The sequence below is a fragment of the Panthera onca genome, chromosome E1 (assembly GCF_046562875.1).
Source record: "Panthera onca isolate mPanOnc1 chromosome E1, mPanOnc1 haplotype 2, whole genome shotgun sequence".
Classification (NCBI taxonomy): domain Eukaryota; kingdom Metazoa; phylum Chordata; class Mammalia; order Carnivora; family Felidae; genus Panthera; species Panthera onca.
This window is the reverse complement of record NC_138352.1, coordinates 41651419-41671634: the sequence shown is the minus strand read 5'-3', so window position 1 is coordinate 41671634 and position 20216 is coordinate 41651419. Positions and strand designations below refer to the sequence as shown.

The following is a 20216-nucleotide window of genomic DNA, read 5'->3' as shown; positions in this document are numbered from 1 at the left end:
GGTGGTATAGATTAAGTACAAGAGAAAATTTAGAATTATCCAAGCCAGTGAAACACAGGAAAAACACGGTAATAGACCTAATCTTGACATTTATCTTTACTAGTTTGATGAAAATGAAATGATCTGAAATGAGCATTAAGAAACTTTTTTTCACCCTGTGCATTGTTGTACCTTTTAGAAAGGATTCCCAATGCAGGTATTATCCCATTAAATAATACGTATTTTTATTTAAAGTTTATTTGGAGAAGGGGTGGGCAGAGAGGGAGAGAGAGAATCCCAAGCAGGCTCCACACCATTACCACAGAGCCCAATGTAGGGCTCCATATCATGAACCGGGAGATCGTGACCTGAGCTGGAGTTAAGAGTTGGATGCTTAACTGACTGAGCCACCCAGACACCCCTACACTATATATATTTTAAAGGTCAGCTGGTAGGTCTCAGTATGTTAGATTTGTTCTTTGATCTCTGCTTTAATTATTGAAACAATAAAACATAGTTGATAAGAATAAAAATAATTCATTTATATGGAGAATTTAGGATTTCATCTATGAACCAAGCAGGAGAGACCTTGATTTGGTTAAATAAGAGGCATTCTTTGTTCCTTAAATTGGCCACTTTGATCTTAATTTTCTTTTTTATGGTGGCAGTAGATATGTAATTGTTTGATACATTTGTACCAAACCGGTGAGAATGCAAATCAAGGTGTTAGTTGCTTACATGGTAGATTTTGAGTGTCCTGCAGTGTTCTGTTAAGTTACATGGCTTTGAAAGTTTATCCTACACCTTTATTCTGACTTGACAGTTCAGTTTGTTTGTGTTTTAAACCGTGTAGTGATTCCAGATAACATAATGTGAGTTAACTGTTCAGTACTATTAACTATTTTTTATCTTCTACCAGTTTTCATGGATCTAATAATTGGGATTATTAATTTTTTAATTTAACTTTTTAAATTTACATTCACATTATCATATAGTGGAACAGTGATTTCAGGAGTAGATTCCTTAATGCCCCTTACCCATTTAGCCCATCCCCCCCCCCCCAACCCCTGCAGTAACCCTCTGTTTGTTCTACAAATTTAAGAGTCTCTTATATTTTGTTCCCCTCCCTGTTTTTATATTATTTTTGCTTCCCTTCCTTTATGTTCATCTGCATTGTATCTCTAATTTCGCTTAGCATAATACCCTCTAGTTCCTTCCATGTAGTTGCAAATGGCAAGATTTCATTCTTTTTGATTGCTGAGTAATACTCCATTGTATGTATATACCACATCTGTATCCATTCATCCATCAATGGACATTTGGGCTCTTTCCATACTTTGGCTGTTGTCGTAATACTGCTATAAACGTTGGGGTGCGTGTGTCCCTTCAAAACAGCATACCTATATCCCTTGGATAAATACCTAGGAGTGCAATTGCTGGGTCATAGGGTAGTTCTATTTTTAACTTTTTGAGAAACCTCCATACTGTTTTCCAGAGTGGCTACACCAGTTTGCATTCCCACCAACAGTGCAAAAGAGATCGTCTTTCTCCACATCCTTGCCAACATCTGTTGTTGCCTGAGTTGTTGATGTTAGGCATTCTTACAGGTGTGAGGTGGTATCTCACTGGTTTTCATTTGTATTTCCCTGATGGTGAATGATGTTGAGCATTTTTCATATGTCGGTTGGCCATCTGGATGTCTTCTTGGGAGAAGTGTCTATTCATGTTGTTTGCCCATTTCTTCACTGGATTGTTTTTTGGGTATTGAGTTTAAGTTCTTTATAGATTTTGGATACTAACCATTTATCTGATGTGTCATTTGCAAATATCTTCTCCCATTCTGTCGGTTGCCTTTTAGTTTCACTGATTGTTTCCTTCACTGTGCAGAAGCTTTTTATCTTGATGAGGTCCCAATAGTTCATTTTTGCTTTGGTTTTCCCTTGCCTCCAGAGACGTGTTGAGTAAGAAGTTGCTGCGGTCAGGATCAAAGAGGCTTTTGCCTGCTTTCTCCTCGAGGATTTTGATGGCTTCCTGTCTTACATTTAGGTCTTTCATCCATTTTGAGTTTATTTTTGTGTATGGTGTTAAGAAAGTGGTCCAGGTTCATTTTTCTGCATGTTGCTGTTCAGTTTTCCCAGCACCGCTTGCTGAAGAGACTGTCTTTATTCCATTGGATAGTCTTTCCTGCTTTGTCAAAGATTAGCTGGTCATACATTTGTGGGTCCATTTCTGGGTTCTCTATTCTGTCTCATTGATCTTAGCGTCTATTTTTTGTGCCAATACCATACTGTCTTGATGATTACAGCTTTGTAATTCAGCTGGAAGTCTGGGGATTATTAATTTTTTTTTAATTTGAGCAAACACTGCTAAATATAATAGTATGGATCATTAAACTTTTTTGCCCATTTATTTCTGTCATTCTCACCAATTCATTTAGGGCCACCTTGTTAAAGCAGACCAGTGACCAGTTTTACTTAGTACTTTTGGTAAAGTTAGCATATGAAAGTGCTTCTTTAGAACAATACCCAGTGTAAATGAAGCTACGCTAAATGGCTTCCCCTCTTACTACTACTCTTTGGAGATATTAATAGTAATTAATTAACACTCTTGGAGACATTAATAAGATTATGAGAGGGAAAACTAGAGAGAAGTCGATTAACCTGAAATTCGATAATTGATCCTTGAACCTATGAGATTTGGATATATAATCTATATGAGGGAAGAAACTTCCAGAACAGTAAAAGCTATTGAGATGGAAGCATGTCTCTTGAGTACAGTATAATGAATATAGAATTGGAAGCAAGGAACACTAGTTTTTCTCCTTGATAATAAACAGTATATGTGCATTGTAATAAATTTGGGAAAGGTAGGAACACATAAAGGAAAAAGTCCTCTATCTTTTCGCTGCCTAGAGATAGGCCACATCTAATATATCATGTATTTTCTTTTTCTGTAAGAAAATGCACACATACAGTCATTTGAATCATATTGTACCTGGAGTTTTTCGTTTTGTGAAATATAGTGGAGTCCTGGAGTGTTGAGTTGTTGCTTGCATCATTGTCCGTCCTTCGTATCCACTTGTCTCTACTTCACATATCCTGTACTCCCTCTCCCCCCCCCCCCCCCATCAAGTCAAGAAAAGATCAATCTATTGCTTACACTTGTCTTTGTTGTTCAGTCTTTAGTTTATTGTTAGAACAAGCATGTTTTAGGGCTCTCATGTCTAATGTGGAGGAAAAAGAATGGTTACCACTATTAAAAAAGCAGGTCTTTGTGGTGCTGGTTGGTGCAGGAGGAATTAGTTTTAAGATCATGTTCAACTGGTTGGGGTATTTGTAGTGTTTTGTTTTTGTCTCAAATGGGTCTTTTATCATGACTTCACTCTGAGTATGTAGGAGTTCGTGATCCTTGTCATCTAGAAATAGAAGTTTGTCCTAGCACAGTATGTTTGATACCTTTAACAATGTTTTAGTTAAGATATAAATGTGTTACTTTATTTCATTGTTTTGAAAGGCATACTTTATTTGCCCCCACGTTTTAATATCTCTGAAATTGGGATGTTTCTTTCATTTGCTGACAGCTAACAGTTATAATGGCTCTTTCTCAGTGGTATGTAACTATGGTACTTCTCATAATCAGTGGTATCACAGATCAAGTGACATGTGCTAATTAGTAATTCCCCATGATCTTCCTCTGGTAGGGAATTTTGACAGTTGAATAAATACCTTATATCCTTTTTGTTCATAATCAGAGCAGACATTTAGTATGTGCCCGGTACTGTTCTGAGTATTTCATATATTGTGTGTATGGTCATTTACATTATAAAAAAAACAATTTTTTTTTTTTAGTGTTTATTTATTTTTGAGACAGAGAGCCTGAGTGGGGGAGGGGCAGAGAGAGAGGCAGACATAGAATCTGAAGCAGGCTTCAGGCTCTGAGCTGTTAGCACAGAGCCCATGCTGGGCTTGAACTCATGAACCCGTGAGATCATGACCTGAGCTGAAGTCAGACACTTAACCGATTGAGCCACCCAGGTGCCCCATGATCATTTACATTATAAAATTTACCCTATTTTGTAGTTAAAAGAAACAGCTAAAAATATGCTTGTCTAATGTAAGATATCAGGTTATTTTACTTATTAAATGTTATTATTGGGCACTGCAACAAACACTTTTAAATGTAATTTAATCCTCACAACCTACTCTATGAGATCTTAAACATTATTACTTAAACTCATTTTACAAATGAGGAAGCTTAGAATCAAACAGGTTAAGTAACTTGCCAGAGTTACAACCTAGATTGTAAGTGGTAGAGCTGGGAGTTGAACTCTTGTTTGCCTGACTTCGGTGTCCTTGCTTCTAATTACTATACCATTTCTGGCTTTAGAAATGTGGATAACTTGAGTTTTTGTTTTGTTTTGTTTCTAACTTTTTTTGACGGGGCAGGACCGGGATATGCAAATCCTGCTTTAGGGGTCTATTTCTGTCCTAGGAGTTTATAAAATAGTTTGTAGCATGTGTTCAAAGAAGATAAAATAATTGATTTTCATTCTTTTGCATATTAAGATGGTGATGGAATTTCCTGACAACGTACTAAATCTCGATGGGCATCAAAATAATAGTGCACAACTAAAGCAGTTTATTCAGGTAATATTTTTAAAAATCAATGTTTTAAATGGTGTATGTGTGTGTTTTGAAGAGTCATTTAAAATTTTAGCTTTAAGTATTAATACCTAGGACTCTCTAGGCCTTAAGATTGCACTGAAATTGCTTTCTTTCACTAGTGCAACAATGAATATATTTATGTTGCTGTTATGTGAAAGAGATTTGGTGATGTTATCATTTTCTGTGTCCCTAAGGCTTTAGTTTCTCCAAGCCATCTTTGCTTGTTTTTGAAAGGTAAAATATATAACTTTTCATTGAGAACTTGTTGTTTTTCTTCTGTAGGGATTGTTTGATTGTTTGTTCAAGTAAAAAAAAGAAAAAAAATCCTGTGCTGCAAATTTTATGATTTTTATTTAATTTTTTTGATTTTTATTTAATTTTTAAACTGTGATATTTTATAAAACCCTGTATGTAATCAAGATAATGGAAGGTAAATTGTTACTTCAAAATTCTTTTTCTACTTTGGAAAATGAAAGGTTGATGGTAACTGTGAGAAAATTCTTAGGAGTATCTTACTTTCCCATCCTTTTTTGTAAAGCTGGAAGCATTATTTGTAGTATAACTAACTCCATCCGGGTAAAAGTTATTTACTAGAGTTTTGCCCGTTTCTCTACAGCCGTGGTGAGATTCTCAGTCATTTTTCTACCTTGTCATAACCAACAGATAACATTCATATGCTGCACCAGCATTTTAGTTACTCACTGTAGGCTCCTACATGGGTAAAATAGGCCTTGTTCTTTCCTACTAATCCGTAAAACACCTGCCCATACCTCCAGGTTGAGAATTGCTGCTGTATGTGATCATCATCCTAACCTGATTCCTGTAGCTAAACATAGTGTGTTGTTAAAAGTTGAGAGGAAGACATGGCAAAGCTGTGTTGTTCCTTTATTTTCTGCCTTTTAAAATTTTTATTTCAAGTGAGTGTACTAAGCTTAATACTCAGTGAACAAACACTAAATTTCCAGATCCAGGGCTGCTTTTCACCATGCTGGGGCACATACTGTTAAGTCCTGACAGGCTAAGCGGAGTTTTTTATACCTTAATTGCCAAAACAGGAGCTTTGTGGAGCAAATTCAGTACACCATGGGGAAAGCCGACTTATTTTTCTGACTCAGTTGCAGATAGAGATCACAAGCCCTTTCCAGGTTGTACTTACTACACAAAAATAGGAACCAGAAGTAGTCAAGAGAAATTTTATGTCTCAAGGACTGTTCTTCAATTTTCTTTCTTTCTCTTTCAGCGACATAGTATGCTTAAGCAGCAAGATCTAAGTATTGCCATGGTGGTGACATCACGGGAAGTATTGAGTGCACTTTCTCAGCTTGTCCCATGTGTTGGTTGTCGTCGCAGTGTGGAGCGCCTCTTTTCCCAGCTTGTAGAGTCTGGAAATCCTGCCCTTGAACCCCTGACAGTAGGCCCCAAGGGAGTCCTGTCTGTAACTCGAAGCTGCATGACTGATGCAAAGAAGCTTTATACCTTATTTTATGTACATGGGTAAGTATAATCAATGAGGGGAAGATGACTTTGTTGGTGACACTGGTAGCTTTTTTACTAAATTTGGTAGGGGCAAAGCTTTGAGTTCAACTTGAACAATTTATTGAGTATCTTTTGTGTGCCAATGACTATATGGTTTTTGTTCTCATATGAAGAAAGGCAGGCAGTAAGCAAATATATGCTCTGTCAGTTAAGTTACAAGTAGAGGAGATGAGTGGTTGGATGGATTTAATATGGAGGATGATCAGGGAAGGCCTCTCTAATAAAATGACATTGAATGTAGACTTGAATGAAATGAGTAAGTAAACCATGTAGATATCCAGGGGAAGGAAGAGAAGTAGCCAGCAATTGTAAGGTTTCAGAGGTTGAAGTTTTCCTGGCCTGTTTGAAGAACAGTAAGGAAGCCATTGTGGCTAGAGCCAGATGAATGAAGGGAATAGTAATAAAAGATGAGACCGGGGTCACCTGGGTGGCTCAGTTGGTTAAGCGTCCAACTTTGGCTCAGGCCGTGATGTCACCATTTGTGAGTTCGAGCTCTGCATTGGCTGCCTGCTGTCAGTACAGAGCCGGCTTCAGATTCTCTGTCTCCCTCTCTCTGTGCCCCTCCTCCGCTTGCACATGTGCACACGTGTTCTCTCTCAAAAATAAACATAAAAGGGTGAGATCAGAGGAGTAATAAAAAGCCTACTTATGTAGTGCCATCCTGAGTTTTTGTTGTTGCTTTTTTAATGTTTGAGAGGGAGAGCTGGGGTGGGGGAGGGGAAGAGAGAGAGGAGAGAGAATCCCAAGCAGGTTCTGTGTTGCCAGCACAGAGCCTATCTTGGGGCTTGATCACATGGACCATGAGTTCATGATCTGAGCCAAAACCAAGAGTGGGACAGTTAACCAATTGAGCTACCCAGGTGCCCCTTTTATTGTTTTTTACTCTAAGTAAGACTGGAAGATTTGGGGGTGTTTTGAGTAGAGGAGTAACATGGTCTGACTTGAATTTTGGTTTACTTTGATCTCTGTGTCAAGAATAAGTGGAAGGGTGGTTGAAGGGCAGAGAAATAAAAGCCGTTTTAAAGTCATGCAAGAGATAATGATGACCAGTATGGTGGTCACAAAGGTAGTAAGAAATGGTTGGATCCTGGATATATTTTGAGGAATGAGCCAGTAGGATTTTTTGGATAGAATGGATATGGAGGAAGGCATCAAGGATGATTCTCAGATTTGGGATCTAAAGAATAGGACTGGGGTGCGTCGGTGGCTTTGTGGGTTAAGCATCCAACCCTTGATCTCAGCCTCAGGTCTTGATCTCAGGATCAAGAATAAAGAACAGGACAAATGGTTTCCATTACTGAGAAGGGTAAGACTAGGAGGAGCAATTTCGCAGAGCTCACTTTTGGACATGTTAAGTTTGAGATACCAATTGGACATCCAGGTAGAGTTTAGAGAGGTCTGCTCTAGAGATAAAAACGGTGTCATCAGCGTATGTATATCATATTTAAACTGTACATACAGTATTTGAGCTATATGTATGCATACGTACATAATTTAGACCCATAAGATCAAATGGTCACCAAAGTGTGAGTAAATAGGAAAAGAGAAGAGGTCTGAAGACCAAACTCTGTTTAGAGGTGGTGGTAGAGACTTTGGAATTTTACTCTGCCTCAGAAAAGCGTTGGAACGTTTTTGAACAGAGAAGTAACATACTGTGATTTTTGTTTTGAAAACATCACTCCAGCTACCAAGCCTAGAATGTAAACGCAAAAGGTGGAAGCAAGGAGACCATTTGGGAGGCCAGCTGTTGCAGTTGGCTAGGTGAGAGAGACGAGTTGGACCAGAGTGGTAATGGTGGAGGTGATAAGTGATTTGATTCTGGATATATTCAAAAGTTAGAGTTGACAGGCTTTGCTGATTGGTTGCATGCAGGGTGTGGATATTAGCTGTACGCATTTCTATATTTGCACAAAATTTTTGTTGATGGCTTTTTTTTTTTTTTTTTTAGAATTTTTAAAATTTTTTATTCCTTTTTGAGAGAGAGAGAGAGAGAGACAGAGTATGAGCAGGAGAGGAGCAGAGGAAGAGGAAGACAGATTCCGAAGTAGGCTCCAGGTTCTGAGCTGTTGGCACAGAGCCTGATTTGGGGCTCCAACTCTTGAACTGTGAGGTCATGACCTGAGCTGAAGTCGGATGCCCAACCTTGACTCAGCTACCCAGGCGCCCCCTATTGATGGTTTTTTTCTTATCAAGGATAGTGCTTATTTAGATAATGTTTGCACAGGGGAAGATGGTTGAGAGATAGCAATCAGTCATAAAATATTTGAGTGTTAGGCACACTGCTGGATACAGTGCAGATGCAGGGGTGAATGAGACAGATACAGTCTAGGGGAGTGAGTACATTGAATAGCACAGGTCTCTTCCAACATACTGACAGCCTGGGAATGGAATGGAGAGGACAAGTATACAGACTCTTCTGGGTTAGCATTTGTTTGATGAGAAATTTTCAAGGTAAGGGATATGTCTACAATACTTCAAATATACTTCTCACTAAAAGGTAGGGTGGCTCAGTCGGTTAAGCATCCGACTTCAGCTCAGGTCATGATCTCGCAGTCCATGAGTTCGAGCCCCACATCAGGCTCTGTGCTGACAGCTCAGAGCCTGGAGCCTGCTTAAGATTCTATGTCTCACTCTCTCTCTGCTTCTCCCCCGCTCATGCCCTGTCTCTCTGTGTCTCTCAAAAATAAGTAAATGTTAAAAAAAATTTTTTTAAAGGTAGTAAGTAGAGATTTTGAAAATTCTAAAGACAAATGAATGTTAATCAGACTTTTAATGATTTATTTTTGATTAGGTCCAAACTAAACGACATGATAGATGCTATTCCAAAAAGTAAAAAGAACAAGAGATGTCAGTTGCACTCCTTAGATACACACAAACCAAAACCTTTGGGGTAAGTAGAATCAACTATTAAGATGCTTTGTAATTGTTAAGATTGTAAATGTTGATCGCATTTAGTAGAAAGAAAAAATATTCAACTAGTTTATTACACTATAACATAGGTTAAAATAAATCTGTCTTCTAATTCTATACAGCCTTTTTGCATTGAGACTGTGTAGGGTAGGGTCTCAATATAGGTCTGATTTTTTTCTTTTGAAGTTTTTTTTTTTTCCTTCTGTTAAATATATTACAGAGGAAGGAGGTTGGAGATCTTTATGGAAATTTATTTAGTTAATACTAAGTTTTTCAAAGTAGTGATATATCATTTTTTGATCTATATGATAGTCATAATGTGTAAATTATTTTTCTTGTCTTTCTTATCTCTAGGTCTCCCTAATAATTTATCAAGGATTAAAAAAAAGCCTTGGATTAGTTGTAGTCATATGTATTTATGTAATTTGCAGTTTTCTTCTTTTCTACAATGCCCAGGGCTGCTTTTGCCCCCATCTCCCAGCACATTGTGACATTTACTGCTTACAAAATTGCTTGAGGTTGAGAGTAGTGAAAGCCATGAAATTTGAAGGAGGTTTCTAAGAAGTAACTTTTGTTTTGAAGTGAATGGGATGGTATGAAAACTATATTTCTGAATTACTTAAAAAAAATTAGTTTTTTAATATCTTGTTGGTATTGTTGATATCATTGTTGTGTAGATATTTTTCTTCCTGGTAAAAAGACCTGGAAAACCAGGTAGTGGTATGTTAATAATCTATTAAGAATTTTTTTCCCCTATACTCAGAAACAAATTTTTTAAAAATTTTATTATGAAAACTGCCAAACACATAGGAAAGTAGAGAGACTATTTAAGAACCGCTGCCCCCACTTCCCAGATATCTTCACCCAGATTCAGTAGTGTTATCAAGATTTGTCACATTTGTTTTATTTATCCATCTTTTTTTTTGCAGAAGTATTTTAAAATAAGTCCCAGGCATCATGCTATTTTACTCCTACATATTTCTACATCCATCTCTAAACACGTGGACATTTTTTTGGTAATGACAGTGCCATTATAACACTTAACCAAATTAACTATAATAATCTAATACCCAGTTTAGATTTTCCCAGCTGTCTCTAAAAATGTCTTCTTACGTGGATTTGTTAGAATCAGGATCCTGACAAGAATCACCAACTACATGATATCTCTGTGAGAGTTCTCTGAACTCAGGAAAGCTCTGTACAACCTAAAGTGGTTATCTAAAGAAAATTGTTATTTTATGTACCTTGTTTACCAATATCTTTATAGAGATTTCCTGACTTTTTGAAAGTAAAATTCAGTCTAATTTTCTCATGAGACAGTAACCTTTACCTGAATGTCTTGTTAGCCAAAGCCACAGAGCTGTATTGTATTATAAAAGACTGTCTTCTGGGTTTTTTTATTATGAATATTCTTCATTGAGGAACCAAAGATCAATAGACATCTCAATATCTTACATATCTGCTCATTGCCACCTTCCTTCAAAGATCAGTTCTTCTACTTTTGCTCTGGATTCCATCTCCTCTTGTTCTCAATGACTTTGCTTTATCATTAAGTTTATTATTAAGTTACCTACTTTTGCTAAATTGGCTTACAACTATGTTTTCCTGTCGTTCGGTTTAAAACAAAAACCAAACCTCCACAAACTTCCTCACATTCTCCTTCAGCTATCACCCTGCTACATCAGAAGCCAAATGTTTTAGAAGGTGGTTTGCTGAGTTATGGAATCAGTATGAGTTGATCTTGAACACTGTCTCCTAAGGTAGCTTCAGTTATTCCCAGAAGCATGGATAGCAGGCCAGGGAGTACAATGTACTTAGCCAAGACTCCCTCTCCTCCACTTTGGATGGTTCCGCCATTGTATGCTACTGTGACTCCATTTTACATGTTTGCATTGTTACCCACCCACCCCCCCCCTTTCTGTTAGACTTTCTCCAGGGAAGTATTAACAGTTGATTAGGTTACAACCTAATCAGTGGCAACAATCCAGCTCAGCCTTCCGGAGAATGTTCTTGTATCCATGCAAGTAACCCCAAGTTATTGTCTGGCTGGGAGTAAGTTTGAGATCCAGAGGAAAAGTTTAGGCTACACTTGTAGGCCTGTAGCTGATGACTGAAGATTATCTTAGTGGTATTTATAAAATCTACCTATAGAGAGAGTAGAGTAAGAGAGAAAAATGCTGAGGAATTTAGTTTATTGGTAGAAAAGAAGCCAGTAAAGAAACTTGAGAAAGAGTGGCCAGAGAGGTAGGAGGAAGCCAGAGGAAAAGAGTGTTTCAGGGGGACTCTGGTTAGCTGTATTGAGTGCTGCTGAGTCATCAAGGACCCAGAAGTGTCCATTGGATATAGCAACACTGTAATAATTGGTGATCTTGATGAGCAGATCTGCAGTTGAATGAAAACAATCCAGATCAGAATGGGCAGAACAGTGAATGCAGTCTAAGGTGTAATGGATTAATCTGTGAGTGGAAAGTGTAGGAGTGCAAAGATTTCTCTCTCAGAAAGCTTGATCTTGAAAGGAAGGAGTGATACAAAGACATTGAGCTGAGAGAGACTGTGGATAAAATTTTGATTTGAGCTGTGGCATTTTTTAAAAATATTTTTTAGATTAATGCTTTCATGTTCTAATATAATAGTCATTCCCCAGCCTCTGATTTCATGAGCCTTTTTCTCAACTGTGAGAACTTGAGTTTGAGGGTTAATCAGTTTTAGGAGATTATGGGTCACTCAAGCACAATTAGAAAAAGAGGAAATATGGAAGTCAAGAGTGGAAGGATGGAACATGGAAGGCAGAGCAGTGGTTGAGGTTTTTGTTTCAAGTTACATTGCTGAACCTTGCCTGAGCCCTTGTGACAGGGAATAGGGAGCTGCATTGTACATACGACCTTAGGTGGTGGGCAGGGAGTTGAGAAATACCTATTTAGCTATATAGAGTAGGTTAAGTAAAGATTCAGAGGTTTTTCCATCTCAGGCATCCAAGGTAGTGAATTCCTAGGACTGTAGTGAGACCTGCAGAACAGGCAGGAGCCAGTTGTTCAGAATCATGAAATACCAAGAAGACTATCATTGAATGGAATATAGACACACATTTCTCCTGGAATGCGCATCTGCAACAAAGCAAAATGCATGACCAGCGCTATACTGAAACCTGTGGGGGAAGGAGAGTCTGGGAAATTTTTAGTAATTTTTAAATTATTTGTATAGTATTTACTGATACAAGTTGTATAAAGTGGTCATCTTCGTGTGCTATCTTTATTTAAGTATATGTAAAAATTTGTTTACTGTAATTAGATTAATCTGTGATTTTTTTACCCCCCAGCTACTTATAAATGTGAAGGTAGATAAGAGTTTTGTTGCCATGGGTTAGCTATAAAATCACATTAAGTAGATCAAAACTTGTTAGAATTTATAATTTTTGGAAGATTGATCCATTTTGTAGGTGAAAATGTAATATTTTTTAGCCCTGTTAACTTTAAAGCATTCCAAGTAGATTTGCTCATAAAATGCTTAGTATTGTAATGAGATGTATCTTGATAAATGTAAATGTTAAGTTGTGTCAGATAAATTTAATAGTTGAACAAAAATTTATATATAAAGATATGAGCATATGTTTAAATAACACTTTAATTTGGTTAAAATTAATATGTAATTATATACAAATTTGCAAACTTAATCTACTAATAATATAAGTATTAAAGAGTTCTTGATTTTAATTTAGACTATAGAAATTATTCCTTCAGATTATCTCAGTGTCACTAAGCTTTGTACTATACTGTACTACAGTGAAGGGAGCAGTAGCAGTGTCAGTTCAGAGAAGTTAAGTACAGATAAGAGAAGTAGTGAAGACCACAGGAAGGACAGCAAGTGTAGGATCATTTTCCATTATGGACCTTTCCAGGGAACAGCCAGGTAAAATCAAGCAATCCTTTACTCTGCCTTTTTTTTAAATGTTTTACCCTTATATATTCCTCCTTTTCACTAATACTTGTTTCTTTCTGCAGAGGTTGTTGGATGGACGTCTGGGAACTAATGTCCCAAGAATGCAGGGATGAAGTAGTTTTAATTGACTCTAGTTGTCTCTTAGAAACACTAGAAACATACCTGCGAAAACACAGGTAAGTCTTGACCTTTAGGTCATCACAGTATAGTTGGAAGGTGCTTTAATGCCCTCTGGTCATCCAAATTGACCTGTCACCTCTTCATATAATATCACTTCAGTCTTCCCATTAATACGTGGTACTAAGCAGAGCTTAATGTTAGGGTAAGCAGTTCCTTTATGGGATGCCTCTTAGTGTTATGTTAGCCTTCTTATGTTGAACCAGCATCTCCTCTTTCTGTAATTTTTACTTTTAAATTTTATTGGCCTGTTAGTTCCAAGCCAGTAAAGTGTGCCTAATTGAGTAAAGTGTACTTAACCACTTTGGAAACTCTAGTATTCCTTGTTTTTATGATAGAAGCATTTCATGTTGTCATTTTAAAAATCAAAGTTTAATTTAGCAGCTTTCATTTAGTAATATTTTGAATTATTTCTTCTATAATTATTTGTCAAGACCTAAAAGTAGAGCTGGAATTTGTGTGCTTCATGTACTAAAAAAGTAACTTCAGATTTTTCTTTTTAGAATACTACTTTACAAAGGAATTTTCTAAGTGTCATTAACATTTGGAAATGCGTAGGGAGGGAGAGTGCAGTAGGAAAGGAAACTGGTAAGGGAACCATCTAGAGATGGTGTTCTTGGGGGGAGTTGTACTCTTTTAAGATAAATTTGTCACATGTATGGTGTATGGTTGTGTGTTTTTTGACCTGAGATATATATATATATATAATTAAATGTAAATGATAAAAAACTGGCATTTATCAATAAGACTGGTGTTTATATGGCAATGAGGTAATGGCTTAACCTACATACTAGGGTGTTTTTTCACTTACAATATTTCTTGTGAATTTGCCTTTTTGCTTGATTATACCCAAGAGAGTAGAGAATATGTCAAATATTTGGAGTTTTGCAGGAGAGGGATTATATAGACACAAAACATACTTAAATATATAGGTCCATATTAGAGTCTTTCTTTCAATATGAATTGATCATTAAATATTAATTGGTCCATCCAAAAGATAGCTTTTTGGGGTGGTATATTACTAGTTATTAGAACTAATCTTTTGGAGTTTCCTGTAACGGTTGTATATATTTCCTGTATCTGGATGGCAGTATTTTGTCTAGAAGAAGGTGGAGTCTGTTTTATAAATATCTGAAGGGTGGGGAAAAGTACAATTAAGAGAGATTGCTTTGAATCCTGGGTTATACTGATTATAACTTTGTACAAGTTACTTGACTTTTCTGTCCCTCAGTTTTTTTCTTAAGACAAAAATAATGATAGTACTTAATTAATTGTAGGATTAAATTTGTCATGGGGACAGATGATACATAGTGAGGCTTACTTAGAACAGTATCTGGTACATAGTGTAAGCACATTAGTGAATGTTTGCATGCAAGATTTGCAAGTTCTTATTCCTCTGTATCTAGTTCTTGTTTTAGGTACAGTTTGAGTTTTGAGATGTGTAGAATCAGTTGAGAATGATTTCTAAATGTCTAAATAATGTACTTTTTTTGGCAGTTCTATTTAGTGGACTTTTCTGAACACTATAACGTGCTCAGAAGATTTGGTAACACAGAAGATTTGATAAGATTTGATAACACTAGCCATTTTATTAGAAATGAGGTGTTAAGAAACTGTGAAACCTCTGCCTTAAAATGTTTTTTACATTTATGTGCAAGGTTACTTTTGAAAACGGGAAAAGTCACTTTCATTCTTACAGCTACCATATAGTATTTTTAAATTGCTCTTTGCTTGTATTAACTATGGTTATATGCATACATACATTAATCAACTATGAGAATTTAAAGCAGTAAAATATGGGAGAAATATTTCAAGTTTTATTATTGCTGCTGAATGACATTTAATCATTTATTTACCTGAAAAACCATTCATTTACCTGAAAATCTTTTATAACCTGAAAACATGGAAGTGTTTGTTATTTCTGCATTTAAGTCTATTCTCTCCCTCAAGGGGAAGACTTTTTTAATTGTGGTTAAAAAAAAAAACAAAACACCACAAATTGACTCTTAAACAGTTTTTAAGTGAACATTAAGTGGCATTTAGGTTGTTGCCCCTGTATCTTAGCTATTTCTAATAATGATACAATGAACATGAGTGTAGAAATAGCTCTTTGAGATCCTGTTTTCAGTTCTTTTGGATATATACTCAAAAATGGGATTACCAGGTCATATGATAGTTCTGTTTTTAATTTTTTGAGGAAATGCTATACTGTTTGCTATTATTGACAGCACTATTTTACAATTTCAGCAGCAGTGTAGTGTGCAAGGGTTCCAGTGTCTCCACATCTTTGCTAACACATGTTTCTTATTTTTTTGGAGTGGCCATACTAATGGGTGTAAGGTAGTATTGTGTGGTTGTGATTTGCATTTCCCTAATGATTAGTGATGTTGAACAACTTTTCATGTGCTTGTTAGCCATTTGTATATCAGGAGAAATGTCTATTCATGTCTTTTGCCCAGTATTTAATTTTTTTGTTGTTATTACTGAGTTGTAGGAGTTCTTATACATTCTAGATATTCACCCCTTATCCAGTATGTGGTTTGGAAATATTTTCTAAAAAAAATTTCTTTTAGTGTTTATTTTTGAGACAGAGAGAGACAGAGCATGAGCGGGGGAGGGGCAGAGAGAGGGAGACACAGAATCTGAAGCAGGCTCCAGGCTCTGAGCTGTCAGCACAGAGCCTGACATGAGCTTGAACTCACAAACCGTGAGATCATGACCTGAGCGAAGTCAGACATTTAACCGACTGAGCCACCCAGGTGCCCTGTTTGCAAATACTTTCTCTGTGGTTGTCTTTGACTCTCTTGTTTCCTTTGCTACACAGAAGCTTTTAAGTTGGATATAGTCTCATTTGTCTGTTTGCTGTGCTTTTGATGTCATATCCAAAAAATCATCACCTATTCAATATGAAATTTGGGGGTGGGGCACCTGTGTGGTTTAGTCCGTTAAGTGCCCGACTCTGATTTTGGCTCAGTTCATGATCTCACAGTTTGTGAAACAAGCTTCATGTCCAACTCTGCGCTGACAGTGTGGACAGAGCCTGCTTGGATTCTCTCCCTCTCTCCTCCTCCCCCACTCGCACATGCTGTCTCTTGCTCTCTCTCTCGCTCTCTCTCACACATACACACACACACACTCTCTCTCTCTCAAAATAAATGAACATTAAAAAAAAATTTTTTTCAGGGCGCCTGGGTGGCTCAGTCGGTTGAGCATCTGGCTTCAGCTCAGGTCATGATCTCACAGTCCATGAGTTCAAGCCCCACGTCGGGCTCTGTGCTGACAGCTCAAAGCCTGGAGCCTGCTTCGGATTCTGTGTCTCCTCTCTCTGCACCTCCCCTGCTCACACTCTGTCTCTCTCTCAAAAATAAACATTTGAAAAAATTAAAAAAAATTTTTTTTTCTTCCTGTGTTTTCTTCTAGGAGTTTTGTAATTTCAGATCTTAATATTTAGGCTATAGTCTATTTTGTGTTAATTTTTGTATATTTCAGTGTTTTTGGAGCATTAATGAAAGTGCGATTTGACTTGTCAACATTATTGCCTGTGTTTACTAAGTGGACTTAGAGCTTCTATTTTAACATCTATTCATTTCAAGAAGCATACTTAGAAAGATGTGTGTATCAAACAACTGCATGGCATTGTGAGGGTAAATACAGTAAGAAGAATAAATCACAAATATGGGAACACAGAGGAAGGCTAATTCTAGTTATGGGAATTACAGAGGGCTTCTTTAAGGATGGGCATGATTTAGGCAAATGGAGAAGGATGTGGAGAGGAGTGGGGAGGAAGCAGAAGAAAAAAAGACTAAAGTAAGGACACATAAGCTATGTTCAAAAGTAGTCCATTGTCTGTACAGTATGTACAGAAAGGCAGGGTAGACTGGGAGAAGCATGAGGGAGATGGGAGTCTTGGGAAATAAATCTGGAAATAGGTGGGGTAAGAGAGGAAGTCACTGAAGGGCTTAATAATAAGGAGTTGGAACTTTATTTATAGACGGGAGGGGTCTTGAAGCTGAGAGTGAGATAATCAGATTTGTTTTAAAAATTTTGTTACGAGAGATGCATTGGAGCTAGAAAAAATGCAAGCGGGGAAGTCAGGAAGCTTTTTAAAGAATTATCTAGGCAGTTTAAGACAGGGCAGGGGGGATCAGAAAGAAGGGGCTGATGAGAGATGTAAGAAATAATACTGGTGTGCCTGGGTGGCTCAGTTAAGTGCCACTCTTGACTTCCGCTTGGGTCATGATCTCATGGTTTGTGAGTTTGAGCCCCAGGTCAGGCTCTGCTCTTGGGATTCCCTTTCTCTCCCTCTCTCTGCCCCTCCCCTACTTGCAATCTCTCTCAAAATAAATAAACATTTTTAAAAATACTAAAAATAATAATAATACTTGATGCCATTTTGGCTCCACCCCTAAAAGAGGACCTGAGGAGAAGTTGGTAGTTAACTAAGGTTTTCTTCCTGGGTGACTGAATGGTGGCGTTCTCAACAAGTTTAGAAGGGAACAGTGTCGCCCTTAGTATCGGACAGGGAGTTTAACTTGTTGCCTATTACATATCTGTGATGTCCCCCCTTTTTCAGTATGAGTTTGGCCCTGAGGCAAGGGCAGAGACTTGAACAAGAGCTGTAGAGGTGAGAGGCACACATGTTGGCTGAAGCCATGGGAATAGAAGTCACCTAGGGAGATGAATTTAAAGAGATCAAAATTTCTTCATTCCACTACAGCTGATCTTCCCAGAGAGGCAGCCTGGCCTTTTTTTTTTTTTTTTTTTTTTTTTAACCTGACCAAGTTCTTTCTTATTCAGGAAATCAAAGATAAAGAAACAAGGCTCTATTTTTTCCTTTCTGATTAAATAATGTTTGGTTTCTAAAAGAAAATGTCATCATCTTCTACATTCACACTGTCTTGTACACCTTTTTTTTTTCTCTTCTACACTTTTGCCACATTATAAACACTTAAGTTTAGACCACATTTTAAATAAATGTTTGTTAATTGGGGTGGGGGAATCCCAAGCAGGCTCCATGTTCAACATAGAGTTCAATCTCAAATGCACAGGATCACAACTTGTGCCAATATCAGGAGTCAGACACTCAACCAACTGAGCCACCTAGGTGCGTGCCCCTAGACCACATTTTTATGTGTATGTTGTCAATATTATGATTGTGTATTAAGAACATACTTTTTTCTTCAGAAATATGGGTGGCTCAGTCTGTTGAGTGTCTGACTCTTGATTTTGACTCAGGTCAGCTCTGTGCTGACAGCATGCAGCTTGCTTTGTATCCTCCCTCTCTCTCTGCCCCTCCTGCTCGTGCTCTTTCTGTCTCTATCAGAATAAATAAGTTTTTTAAAAAAAGAAGGAAATGGGGTGCCTGGGTGGCTCAGTCAGTTAAGTGTCTGACTTTGGCTCAGGTCTTGATCTCGCAGTTTGTGAGTTCGAGCCCTGCATTGGGCTCTGTACTGACAGCTCAGAGCCTGGACCCTGCTTCAATTCTGTGTCTCCCTCTGTCTCTGCCCCTCCCCTGCTCACACTCTGTCTCTTTCAAAAATAAATAAACATTAAAAAATTAAAAAAAAAAAAAAGAAGGAATTTGACCTTTTGGAAATTATTAGTAACTAAAACTCCATGTGCCACTTTCCTATTCTTTTTGCCCCCACCCTCTTCCCAATGCTTATTAGCTAATGAGGTGTTAAAATGTTGTAGCAGAATTTCAAATCAAATTTTACTGACTGAAGATAGCAACTATTTTCAGAGGCTGAAGGGAGAGTGATTCTTTGAGTCATTGGTTTGTAGCTTCTTGTTTTATTTCTGACCTGTATGAATTGCTCTTGAGGAAGTGATATGCTAGTCCTTGGCAACTATTTTCTGGAAATGTATGTTATGAACAAACAGTGTATATCTGCCTCATTCTTTTAGGTCCGGGTGTCTCTCTTGTTTAAAAATCATTTGCAGGGCGCCTGGGTGGCTCAGTCGGTTGAGCACCCGACTTCAGCTCAGGTCATGATCTTACAATCTGTGGGTTTGACAGCTCAGAGCCTGGAGCCTGCTTCCATTCTGTGTCTCCCCCTCTCTCTGTCCCTCTCCTGCTTGCGCTGTATCTCTCTCTAAAATAAAATAAATAAACATTAAAAAAAACTTTAAAAAATCATTTGCAAACGGGTGCCTGGGTGGCTCAGTCGGTTAAGCGTCAGACTCTCTATTTCAGCTCAGTTCATGATCTAAGGGTTTGTGAGTTAAAGCCCCATGTCGGGCTCTGCACTGACAGTGTGGAGCATGCTCAAGATTCTCTCTCCCTCTCTGCCCCTCCCTCCCTTCCTCCCTCTCTCCCTCTCTCTCTCTTTCTTTCTCCCTCTCAAAAATAAATAAGTATTTAAAAAAATCATTTGCAAGGGTGCCTGGGTGACTCAGTCGGTTAAGCATCCGACTCTTGATTTTGGCTCAGGTCATGATCTTGAGGTTTGTGATGTGAGACTGAGCCCCACATTGGACTCTGTGCTGACAGTTTGAAGCCTGTTTGGGATTCTTTTTCCCCCCTCTCTCTGCCCCTCCCCCGCTCATGTCTGTCTTTTCCTCCCCCCCTTCAAAATAGACATTTAAAAAAATAAAAATCATTTGCAAATGGAAATCTAGCTGTACTCTGTAATCCCTAAAATTGTATATATCTTACACGTGTATGTTTTAAATGTGTGTTTGGAGGATTTTTTTTAATGCGCCATATGGGAGGGGAGTGTTATTGTCTAGTACACTGTTACATGCTTTACGGAATAATTATGCAGCCTTTTCTTAATTTTGAAGTATTTCTTTTCAACAGGTTTTGCACTGATTGCAAAAATAAAGTTCTCCGAGCATACAATATCCTTATTGGTGAACTTGATTGCAGCAAAGAGAAGGGCTACTGTGCTGCACTTTATGAAGGTTTGCGGTGCTGTCCACATGAACGGCACATACATGTTTGCTGTGAAACAGACTTCATTGCACATCTTTTGGGTCGTGCTGAGCCAGAGTTCGCAGGAGGGTATGAGT

General features: G+C 37.7%; 1 protein-coding gene across 8 annotated transcripts in view; it reads left to right on the top strand.

Annotated features, from left to right (window-relative positions):
- GGNBP2 (gametogenetin binding protein 2) overlaps positions 1 to 20216 on the top strand; it is a 34035-nt gene that overhangs the window by 5491 nt on the left and 8328 nt on the right. For 5 of the 8 annotated variants that reach the window (XM_060646592.2, XM_060646591.2, XM_060646590.3 and 2 more), the window contains exons 3-8: positions 4545 to 4625; positions 5884 to 6137; positions 8971 to 9069; positions 12870 to 12995; positions 13088 to 13201; positions 20005 to 20214. In XM_060646592.2, the coding sequence (XP_060502575.1) occupies positions 4545 to 4625; positions 5884 to 6137; positions 8971 to 9069; positions 12870 to 12995; positions 13088 to 13201; positions 20005 to 20214 (884 nt within the window). The remainder of the gene's footprint in view (positions 1 to 4544; positions 4626 to 5883; positions 6138 to 8970; positions 9070 to 12869; positions 12996 to 13087; positions 13202 to 20004; positions 20215 to 20216) is intronic. The other 3 variants (XM_060646594.2, XM_060646595.2, XM_060646596.2) reach the window with 3 other exon arrangements.